This window comes from Dicentrarchus labrax, unplaced genomic scaffold (assembly GCF_905237075.1).
Source record: "Dicentrarchus labrax unplaced genomic scaffold, dlabrax2021, whole genome shotgun sequence".
Taxonomy (NCBI): domain Eukaryota; kingdom Metazoa; phylum Chordata; class Actinopteri; family Moronidae; genus Dicentrarchus; species Dicentrarchus labrax.
The window spans coordinates 15,276,802-15,289,183 of NW_026136715.1; the positions used below are offsets into that span (position 1 = coordinate 15,276,802).

The 12,382-nt window shown below is 37.4% G+C and overlaps 1 protein-coding gene and 1 long non-coding RNA gene across 2 annotated transcripts; both read right to left on the reverse strand.

Moving 5' to 3' along the window:
• Positions 1–3,257: 3,257 nt before the first annotated feature.
• LOC127377666 (uncharacterized) lies at positions 3,258–4,135 on the reverse strand. Its single transcript, XR_007887734.1, has 4 exons — positions 4,066–4,135; positions 3,946–3,972; positions 3,686–3,708; positions 3,258–3,578 (listed from the first exon to the last, which is right to left on the reverse strand). It is a non-coding gene; the product is annotated as an uncharacterized LOC127377666 (long non-coding RNA).
• A 1,551-nt stretch (positions 4,136–5,686) lies between these two features.
• Positions 5,687–11,550, reverse strand: pa2g4b (proliferation-associated 2G4, b). The gene is made up of 13 exons (XM_051425051.1): positions 11,333–11,550; positions 9,626–9,754; positions 9,438–9,543; positions 9,257–9,326; positions 9,019–9,111; positions 8,865–8,928; positions 8,675–8,753; positions 8,517–8,595; positions 8,297–8,430; positions 8,089–8,183; positions 7,030–7,157; positions 6,806–6,859; positions 5,687–6,715 (listed from the first exon to the last, which is right to left on the reverse strand). The coding sequence occupies exons 1-13, from the start codon at positions 11,418–11,420 to the stop codon at positions 6,656–6,658; spliced, it is 1,179 nt and encodes a 392-aa protein (XP_051281011.1). The 5' UTR covers positions 11,421–11,550; the 3' UTR covers positions 5,687–6,655.
• Positions 11,551–12,382: the final 832 nt, after the last annotated feature.

A 12,382-nucleotide genomic window follows, 5' to 3' on the forward strand; every position in this document is an offset into this window, starting at 1 on the left:
TAAAAAGTAAAGAAGTCATACTAGTTCAGTGCTAAATTAACCTCCAAACTAGTATTAAAGTGTTTTGTCTGTCTGGTTTACAACTGACGTGTTCATCAAAAATATTGATATGTCCTTACAAGAAAGAAAATAAGAAGCAGCCTCTTTCTGAACTTTCTCCCAGAGGTGACAAGATATTCATCTCAGTTTACTGCTTATTTATGTGCTGTCAGACGTCTGTAAACTATGTTATTTCTAATGTTATTTGCTTACATTTTCTGCAGTAATACCATAAAAAAGGGTTCTTCACTGGTCCGTTTGATAGAAAATCTGTATCAATCACCTCCAAGCCCAAACAATTCAACTCTTTACATACATTTGTTCACATTTTCAGCAAAGCTGTCAACAGTAAGGAACAAGTAGTTTCAGTTTTTCATTTTCAGTAATTAACCTCATCACTTTATCAGCATGATAACACGAATGACATGAAACAGCTGTTTTGTTCTCCAGAAGGAAGAAACAGAAGTAACAGTCACAAGATGGTGAGTCTTATTTGTGATGCTGAATTGATAAAGACCAAAGGAAGTATGCACATCATTAATACCACACAGGCTACACAAGTACTGCAAAAGTATTTAAGTATAATTAGAATATGTACTTTAAGTATTAAAAGTCCTATACTTCTGTTTTATATTATATCATATAGATTTATAGTTTATTGTTACTCATACATTAATGTAAAAGCAGGATTTTACTGTTGCAGCTGTAGGGATGGAGCTCATCTCACTATTTTGTATAGGACAGGAACTAATGATTATTTTTATTATGGATTATTCTTAAAATAATTATAAGCAACACATCCTCACATTTGTGATGGTTTCGTTGTTTAGCTGGAACCACGAAATGTTTTAACATAAAATGATTATTATCAATTATCAGAATAGTTGCCACCACATTTTCTGTCAATCAAATTGACTAATGATTTCAGCTGTACTTTTATACTGTTGGGAAGGTCAGTTTATAACAAAATATCATATTTTATAAGCTCTTTTCTTTGTGTATGCACAAATCTCAATTTGTAAACTAACTAGTAACTACAGTTATCAAGTAAATGTTAAAAAATACAATATTTCTTTCTGAAATGTGAGTCAATGAGTAGAAAGTGACATTAAAAGAAAAGAGTGAAGCAGGAAGTATAAGTATCTCTAATTTGTACTTAAGTAAATGTACTTAATTACATTCCACCACTGCTGGCCAAGTAAGACAGGTCAAAGTTTAAACTTGTGCCTTGTGTCAGTCAAGTGTCAGTTTGGCTTTCCCAATAGTCATGTGCATGATTTAGAGTCAGCAACGCAAATGCATTTAGGGAAGCAAGAAAAGCTGTTAATTGAAATTCTAACTTGTTTTTGTGATGACTTTGCACACAGTATTCAGCAGTAGGTGGGACTCAGTGAATTGTTTAAGACAGCCTGTCTAATGAGGGTAATATGGATTCTATAACATCTGTTTTCTGGGCACAAAGAGTGTCAACTGAATGTGTTAACGGCTGCACTTGCAAACTGAGCAGACCATTTTAAAGGAGGTTATTTGGGTTTTCTTCACTGACTATTGACGTACAACATAGAAAGTTAAACTTTGAAAATCAACACTAAGACTTTGGATCATCATCATCATATTATTACATTTACCACAGAGATTTGTTACAGTGTTTACTGGACCATGCTTGCCTCCAGTCAACAGTTTTGTTATCAGTTGGATATGTGTTTTCAATTACACCAAGTTTGTAAGAGTCACCAACCTTTCCCACCCACCTTTTACCCTTCTAAAATATTCAGGACAGAGTTAGCATGTTCTATTGGTGCCCTTTAAATTACATCATTTATTTAGTTAAGGTCAGAGCAAAGAGAAAGCATCTTAAATCTCTGTCAGCACATGCTAAGTTCAACACCGCCAGAACTGCTGAGAAAACAAAAGGACCATAATTCAAGTTGCAGGTGCAGATGATGTTACTGTGCTTGGATCAGCCATTTCTTATCTGAAAACACTGAAGCAGAAACTTATGTTTTCATAAAAGCTGGTGATGACCAGGTTCCTGTGGGGCCTTTTGAATTGTCCACTAGAGCTCAGTTATAGGAGATTTTTGTCCCCCGTTTAAAAAAATATAGTTTACACTGTTATTATCCCATAATTCCTACTTCTGCCGAATAGGGGAGTATTTGTTGTGGTATAATACATTAAATATATGGTAACACTGACAGTTGTATTCTCCTTACAGCTCAGGGTGTAAGTGCAAATGGAAAAGAGAACTACAGCGATACTTTCCTCTTTAATAGTGTTTGCCAGCAACTGCGTGACTGTAATCACCTCGGCTAAGGACAGGATGAATTATTGGACCGCCTTGAAGGGTAAAAACAAGATACATTAGTGAGTTGTTTGTCTTGAGTGAGCTCTGTGCAAAGGTTACAGCAATCACACACCCACTGAAGTCATGGGATATGGGTTGAATCAGAAATGTTTTTTAGAGAGATTTGCCCACAAGGTCCAATTACAAATGTCCCTGTTGGACAAACAAGTTCAAAATGTTCCAAACGTTTAGTACTTAAACTTTAATATTTCCATTTCATACTACTTAATACTTCTACTCCACGATTACTGGAAAAACATTTTTTACTACACCTGAGAGCTTAGGGAATATGCTTTGCAGATTTAACATTTTACATAAGAAGCATACGACCAACCAATAAAATGTGAAGCATTGTAGCAGATTAAACTACATCGACGCATTAGTAATATTGATCAAACGCACTGGGTAAAGGGGTTGTTCTGCATAATGAGAGCCTACTATCACTTATGATACAGGAGAACATTTACATCATGTTAGATCGTTTTTCACAGCAGCCATTTTGACATAAACGTTATAAATGATACTACTTAATTTCAAATGGCTGCTGTGAATAACCTCTATACACATTGATTCTAAGTTAGTTATAATACTGGTCCGGTATTTGTCCACTGGTTTATCTTAATACTTTTATAACTAATAACATTAATGATGGCTTTGTGAAGGGACCCAGCATGCACAATACAGATCCTGAAACCGCTGCAGTTTCATCATTGAGCCATAACTAATATATTGTTACATATGCGAGTTTGCTTTATTTAGATGGCAAAGATACACCACTTCCAGAAAACTGTTTTTAAATCACTCCATCCATAACAGCACTTGGGCTTGGCACTTTGAAAGCAAACAGCAAAAAAAACACAAGAACTTCCCCAAATGTTTTTTTAAACCAAAACCTTTAATCAGAGTATAAACAAAAACAGGTGACAAAAGTTGAGGAATTAAGAACAAAGAGTCCAGAATATCCCAGAGAAAAAGCCTGTCATCCAGCAGGTCTTGAATCAGCTCTCCAGCATCAATCGGCTGTCGCCTCAGGTGGATATGGGCGCCACTGGCCTCAGACTTGACACCGGGAGGGGTCCTGGGTCTCCAGCTGAGCTCACCGGTCTGGTTGTTGGCAACACGTGCTGACACAGCCATGGCGGAGAGGACAGTTTACTTGGACCTCTGCCTCATCTTTCTCCTTTTGCGCTTCAGCCTAGAAACGTGATCATAACAAGAGTCAGTCAGCCGAAAGTCCTTCAACACGATGCAAGAGGTGGACCGGATACTGCTGACTGAACAACATGCGCTACACAATCTTACCTGCGCATGCGCTTCTTTCTCCACTGCGGAAAAGGAAAGACAACGTTAAATACTTTCTCGTTTATTTAATGCAATTCTGAAAACACTCAAACATACTCAACTGAACTAAAATAGACATACAGATGGCAAAACACGTATTTTACAGCTAAATCCTAACGGACGTGTTTGTGCTACCCTGTCGACCTGCTTGCTAACCAGCTAGCAAACGTTAGCACAACTGGACACTGATTAATTGACCATAGTGACATAAAAACACCAACCTTAGCTCTCATATCGACGAGGGGAGGCTGAAAACAGAAGGGAAAACATGAAAGATTAGTTGGATTGATTCAGAAAGAAGACGATTAACTTGGATTGTGATACCGACAGCGCTCACGTACCGACAGCTAAGGACTCGTCTCCACGAAGGACGTCACATTCCAGCGACGTTGGATTTATAGGGGTTGTATACGTCACTTTGATTGGACCGTAGTAGAACATGGGAAATTGAGTTTTCATGAAGCTAAAGCTAATTCCCGGTGATGTATTGTGGCATTGCTGCAGCTTTGTAGGCGCTTTTAATGTTCATTGTTCCACTTATTTATATGATTTGTTCAGACCATCGACAGTATACATATAAACACACATATATATAAATATATATAAACACACATATATATAAATATATATAAATATATACACATATATAAATATATATAAACACACATATATATAAATATATACACATATATAAATATATATAAACACACATAAATATAAATATATATAAATATATACACATATATAAATATATATAAACACACATATATATAAATATATATAAATATATACATATATATAAATATATATAAATATATAATAATATATATAAATTCATATATATATATATATTTATATGTGTATAAATGTATAAATACACATATATATAAATACACATATATATATAAATATATATAAATACATATATAAATACATATGTATTTATATATATGTGTATTTATTTATAAATACACATATGTATAAATATATATATACACATATATAAATATATAAATACACATATATATATATGTGTATTTATATATATATATAAATACACATATATAAATACACATATATACACACATATATATATAAATATATATAAATACACATATATAAATACATATGTATTTATATAAGTGTATTTATATATAAATACACATATGTATAAATATATATATAAATACATATATATAGATACACATATATACATATATATAAATACATATATATACATATATATATATATATATCTCACAGACCGTTGCAATGTACACACATGCAGCAGATCTTACTGGTCTAAATTATTATATTCTAGTAGTCATTTTACCACGTAAATTGTATACATGTGCTTGGTGTTACATATTCTCTTTACCTATGGGCCTAGCTACCATTAATTAGTCATGTATGTCAGTATTTGTATACATTTTGTGTGTGAATTTGGGTTTTTAACCGGTGAGTAACTTTAGTATTTTTTTTAAATGTATTTTCCAGTATTTTTAGACTCGGCAGGGTTAAACATTATTCATTTTAGGCTAACAATAAATTAAATATGTTGATGCTTCAGCATTTGTCTCCAAAAAGTATATTCCTGGCAGTAGAGGCTTTGGCACTGCATGTAAACCTTAGTTTCTCTCTATAAAATATTGTTTATACATGTAAAAGTACTTTTAAATGTTTGGTTTCTAAGGGTGACGTGGGGGCATGGCCACAGTATTTCTAAAATCCAGAGTACAGCCCTTTCTGTAACAGACAATTCTGTGTTTGTTAAACATGAATTGATGTTTCTTTAAAGATGGTCATTCATCTGTCTGTGTCCTCTCACAAGTTCTTCATTTGGCTTTAGATAAATGTGATGCAAAATAACTCGAGAAAGGTTATGCATTAATGTTCAAAATCATGAAAAACACACTTCCACTTATTGGGCATTCACACAGTCCAAAAACACAACACAACAAATGATGTCAGGTGGCTTTTTAATGTTTCCAAAAATAGTCTCTGAAACTGGGATTTGTTTTACAAAAGCATCCATATATCTAACAGGTATGGACTTCTTATGTAAACACAGACTGTCAGACTCAGTGGTGGCACCAGAAGACTGAATGCTGAACCCTTGGCAGGAGTTAGACCATCCACAACTGAGAAATAAGGAAGTATTTTTCGAATAGCTAAATTACTCAACCGGTAGCTCTTACAATGTCAGTTTTAGAAATTGTTAGCTGAGTAACCTACAGTAGATGCCTAGAAGTATACACAATGTACTAATAGACAGACCTAAGCCAGAGCAGTATAAATGCAGTAATTATGCTTAATTCAACAGTAATGATGAGTAATGATGTCATGCTGTAACTTGTGTTAATGCCATGTGACATCAGGGTTCAAGACAGGTGTTACACATTTCAGCCCACGACAAGTTAACACTCATTTAAAAAAAAAAAAAAGGCATGGCTATAAGGTTTATGACCTCAAGGAAGTTATCTAAATTCCACACAATTACACTGACACAGTATTGTGCATTCATCATCCTTGGCCGCTCTGTCAAAGTCAATTTATTTTCAATATCTTTCACTACAGTTATTGTGGAGAAAGGGATGAAGGCTCAAGGTCAGTCCAATGGTTAAATGTTCCAGTGAGTATTTACCCTTGCACAAAATATTCTCTTGGACAGCAGAATTGTGTCCACTAAGAGAAGAAGGCTGTCTCAAGGACAGTGAGATTTAATAGGGACGTACGTTTGTGTGTATGTGTGTGTTTTAGTTGGAGTGACAGAATTTAGGAGCAGCATCATCCCAGACTGACATCAGTTAGATTCAGAGGTATTCACAGCGGCTATGCCCGCAAGTGCCTCAGACAGCTGGGACAGAAGGATTTGTGACGTCTGTTCTTTGGGTCATCAGATGTCTGTCAGAATTTCTTGTACAGAGAAATTTATTCTGCAGCTTCAGTCTCCATTGCCTGTCCTGTAGCGCTCTCCACAGTCTTTGAGGCCTTTAAAAAAAAAAAGAAGAAAAGATTGAGGACGCTTTTGGCACCTGTGTTCTTGTTTTATTTCATGAATCACACCATCCTGTAACTCACCTTCTTTTTCTTCTTCTTCTGAGTCTTACGGCTGGCTGAGCTTTGAAGCAAAGCCTTTATATGAAAGGAAAAAGTAGACAAACGGGACTTTTAACCTCAGGTGGTGCAGCACACAATACATCAACACATGACGGCACATGAGAACGCTAAGTCAGCTAATAGCATGCTATAGCAGTCCCATTAGTCTATATGCAATATCCCATTCATCAAACAACATATTTTACCTTCAGCTCTGGGTCCTCCACTTCATGCTCAGACTTGTAGAGTTCTGGATCAATGAGACTGTTTGTGATTCGCAGAGGTCCATTGGCCATGAGCAGCACGGTGAACTTGAACTGGGCAACAAATTCACCTGGACAAAGATGAGATTGAAAGTTACATTAAAACAGTCCCACTTGGTAGACAATCTGGCCATCAAATGTTTCAGTTAGCAAGGTCAAAGCAGCGTCTAGTTTTAACAATATATACAGAAGTTTTAATGCTCATGACACCCCAACCCTGCACCACAATTTAGAATACTAGTAATACAGGACTACAACCCTGGAAAGTTTTTTCTGGCTACAATTATAAAGTAAGCAATGAGTAATGTACACTTCGACATATTTCACTAGCCCATGTAGTTTGGTCTTAAATGACGCAGCAGTCACTGGAATTAAAAAGGAACAAGGAGGCTGCATATTTTTGACACAGTGAACATGCCAGCCTGAACATGGTCTTAGTTTCCCAGGGTGAAAAAAAAAAAAGCACTTGATTACATTACTTACCATGGAACAGAGAGAAAACTGTCTTGGTACATGATCAGTAAATGACCAAATTCAATTTACTGGACAAAACAAATGTGTGATGGAACTAGAGCTGCAATGCTGAATATCTTTAGGACTGTTGGACTGTTGGTCGGACAAAATAAGACATCTGAAGAAGTCACCTTGGGCAGTCTACTGTCACCTTGAGGTATGTCTACTGTTTAATAAAATGTACATCTTCTGTTTTGTCGTCACGGCCACAGGTTGTCATTTGTCATTTTTGATTGCTTTTTAGTCTCAAGGGGGAAGAGAGAGTGAGACGCTGCTGGAAACAATTATTTTGTGGTGATAGGCACTGAATGTTAACGCTCATCTATAAAGTACTTTGGTTTAGTTTCTGTCTGCGTGTATCTGTTAACAATGGTATGCTGGGCTTGGTTGATTTCAGTTAGTTTAGGTTAACACGACAGCTTCAAGCAGATGTGAGGAATTTTCATGGCCACCAAAGCTGTTAATTACATCCCTCATTGTTCCACTCACCCTCTTTCTCATGCAGCACATTGAATGGCTGCAGCAGCTCATGTTTGGCACACTCCACCACACCCAACCTGGCCTTGCCTTCATCCTCAAATGCTCTGAGGAGACAAAGAACAAAATAAATATGAGGAAGTAAAACCTGGGAGATGATTTTATTGAAGACAAAATGAATGAGTGCATGAAATATTTGATGTGAAGTTAAAGATGCTACCTTAGAGTGAAAGGCATCGTATCAAAGCGTCTCTCCATCTCACTGAAGAATGTCCGAGATGTCTTCATCTTTAAGCCGTACACCTTGTTGGGGTCTCGTTTGTAAACGGTGGTCCTCTGACCTCCATCTTTTGCCTGAATTACAACACAAAACATATTAGAAATGCATTTCCTTTTCAAAATGGATCAGAAAATCCAATTTATACGAAATTTCCTCTCACCTTCCCCTCTCCAGTGCTGATAAGCACATCCACTGCATATACCTCATGCACTTCAAACTCAGCCTTCTCATGGTCCTTTCTACAGAAAGTGACAAAATCATACACCGGTTAAACATTAATCAGGTCAGGGACAGGAAGCACTTGCTGAGTAAACTCACTTTTGCTGGTCCGTTGGGTTTTGGATGATAGTTTTCTCCCCATCAATCACATGTTGTTTGAGCTGATGGGACAGCATGCCTGTACACAATGTAGGAATAAACTGAGTCAAACATGACAAATGACATTTAGTAAATGTACACCACTGGTAATCACAGAGCTTGAAGGTGCCAAATGTTCACAAACACTCACCCTCGATAGGGGAGCACTTGAATGACTTTGCAATCTTGTTCCAGGCTTCTGTGACCTGTGTGTTCTGAAGCAAGAGACATAATAATGTTTATTAGATGAGGTGTGAACACTGATGCGGTTGGTCAAACCAGTGGTCACGGTGGGAGAGTTCTACCTGGTTTCCTGGCTTAACAAGACGCAGAGCAGCCTCAGCACAGAGGTGAGCTGCTTTGATAACATCAGCCTTCCGCCCTGTCACCGGGTTGTCCTAAAGTGACAGAGGAGAAGGATTACAATAAAAAAGTATTTATTAACTGTTGATGGTGTGACTACCAATAAATTACATTGCTCTTGTGAATAAACCAGTGAGTGCTACAGCGCAGGGATAATTCCTTCCAACAGCGACTACATACCTTGGTCGCTCCAACAATGAAGCTGTGAGCCACATTTGAGATGAAGCCGTCAACATGCACACCCAGATCACTGTGATCAAACAGAACAGGAAAACATGAGGTAAAGAAAGAATGAACTACAAATAAAATACAAACTATAGCTTAAATAGAACAGAGGGTAGGTGTAAATTCAGCAGCTTACATTTTGACAAGGTCCCCATCCTTCAGTACAACATCAGGGTCACTCTTCAGAGGGGAGTGATGGCATACGCAGTTGTTAACTGACACACAAGTAGGAAAAGCGATACCTGCGAAAGAAAGGGAGTGAATGAGGGAGCGCTGAGTCAGAGACACTGACCGGTGACTGATGAAATACAACAAAAGAAGTACCCTTCTTCATGTCTTTTTCCTTCTTGAAGATTTTGCCAGTTTCTGCCATGATGAAGGCATCTCCCTTTTCACACAGGCTGAGCACAGAGACTCCAGCCATAGCTGCCCCGACTATCGTCTTCAGAGCCTCTGCAGGACACAAAAGGAGCAATGATTTGGTTAAAATAGTATGACAGTAACAGAGTGTGTATAGTTTATAGAGTAATTTTGGGTCAGTTGATTAATGGTTTGTTTCAGAAAATGTCAGATTAAATAAATAGGCAACACTGTTGATGGATAAGCTTGTAAGTGCTGACACCAAATTACACTGAACACATCATTTGATTTTGACTAAGCCGATGTTACGTTAGCTAGAGGATAAACATTTGACAGATTGTCTGACAGCTGTATATCAGCTTGAAACAGCATAATGCTGGTAGTAAATTAGAGGTCTACACCATAAGATAAGTAGGCCAGCCGTGATAAGCTACAACACAAAATCACAAGGACACAGAGTGCCACCCATGTGAAGCACCTATGACATTGCAGTCCTCTCCGCACCCTAACAGGAGCATAAGGACTGTGAATGAAAAATGACCAGTCACTGGAGATTGATTCAGATTTTTTTAAATGTATATTCTGAGGTAGCCATTGATTAGGAAACTGATGAGCCCCACTCCACTAATTCACTTTCTGATATTAGTTAACTGTGCAATATAGTTATCTTGTGTTTGATTGGTTTTACTATGTGTATTTCAATGTGAGCTGCTGTTCAATTTCCAAACTGGAGAATAAATAAACAAAGTCAAAGGTTGAATTGGGCAACTGACAACTGAAGGAAGGTGCTATTAAAAAGGTGTGCATGTGTTTTGCAAGCCTCCCTGAATTAAGTAAAGTTAAAAGTGGTATGCTTCTGTTTAGACTGCAGAAATTATGAAATATTAATATAATTACATTGCAGGTGCAAACATAGACTTTTGAGGCTTTTAAGGTTTGGTAGATTCAGATTAAATTAAAACAAGTCCCAATAATGAGACCACACTAATGACGATGACTGCATGTGGCCTTGAAAATAATTGATTATACTTATTTGCTTCAACCGCAATAACAGCGTGTAAAGTTGACGATTCATGTTGGTGTTTATGAGTGCGTTTACTTATTCAAAAGTATAAATAATTATTACATTAAAAAGCTTGACGTTATTTGACATGGCAGAGTAACGTTACATGGTGTGTTAACTAGCCCCCGCTTACCCTGTTTGTGAGTTTAAATGACACCATTAAAGACCTTCAGTCACAACACTTGTATTTGTCTCGATTTAAATTAGCTCTGCTTATATATCTAAATGTTGGCTGTTCACGAATTGGACCCTTATTTGTACTTGTCATTGTTGTCTGTTACGTTAGCAGTTACAGCTAGCTAACGCTTTAGCTCAGCCACACAGCTAACCTAGCTCACCAGGCTAACGTGACAGCAACGTGACGCTAAACAAACGGGTTACTATAGAGAAGAGCTCTGCCTGAATACACAGCAAGCTTTATGTTTCACTCGTATTAAACAAAGGGCCCTGCTTTCTAAGGGGACATATCGCTGGCACTGCTGCGGCACATGGCACAGCTGCTGCCTGGGCATGGATTAGCTGACACTGCTAGCTAACATTAAACGGATCCTGATACTGTTGGAGTCACACACACACAAACGGGCACGTTAACGCCGCATTTCACTTACGATTCGCAATCTCGGCCCCCATCTTATACTTGGTGACCACCAAGTCGTCGGCGATGGTCTGCTCCTGTGTCTCATCATCTCCAGACATTTTGGCAGTGTGTCCGCGAACTCAGAGTAACTTTTTTCCCCCGGTGGGTGTCAGTCAGTCACAGGATGGACCACGCTGCTCTCTGCACCGGCCCCGGCCCGACTTCGGCTGGCAGCTTACGATCCCGCCTGCTGCCAAAGACACGCTCTGCAGTCAAGATAGTTCACGGCCTAGCTTGGTGCGTTGAGCGCCCGAAAAAGGCAAGGGTGATATTTTAAATCATACGGGGGCACTTAAAATTAGACCATGAAGGAGTAGTCACAACCAACAAGATATTCTGCTAATGCACAGCTGTTATTTAATGCATTCTGTCTTTGTTATATTTATATATAAAACATATCAAGGGTCGTAGAAGACTAAATGACTGGTCGGCTTAATTAAATAAAGGGGACTAGTATAAAGTGGATACGTTCTGAAGGTTATGTCTTTATTTAAGTTTCAGTGACGCTATTAAAGACAATATGGAAAAAAAAATAATAATTTAAGATTCAGAAAATATGGAAATTAAGATTAACTAAGATTAAGCTATTCATCAAAGGACAAATAACTTCATAGTGTTCACATTACTTTGACGCGATAAAGTCCATTAGTGCATAACTCATCTAAGAACGTTTCAAAATGACTTGCTTAATGCTTTTATCTAATTTACACAGTAATTTTGTGGTAAACCAATCGGCCTATAAACTGGATGTGAACGAAAACGGAAGAATGCTGACGTCAATCTCACTCATCACTCATCTCTGATCTGACTCTGACCAAACCGCGCGAGTGCGTCACCGACGCATTCACATGCCTCCATCTCATTTTCTGCTGTTCATAGTCTCATTATCACTGAATACGAGGTGGTAACTTCTTCTTTCTCAACAGAATATTAAAAATAAACAAGTGAAACAAATGAAGGAATATTTTCAAGTTGGTGTTTTATTGTTTTTTTTTTAATAGACACACGCACACTGCAATGT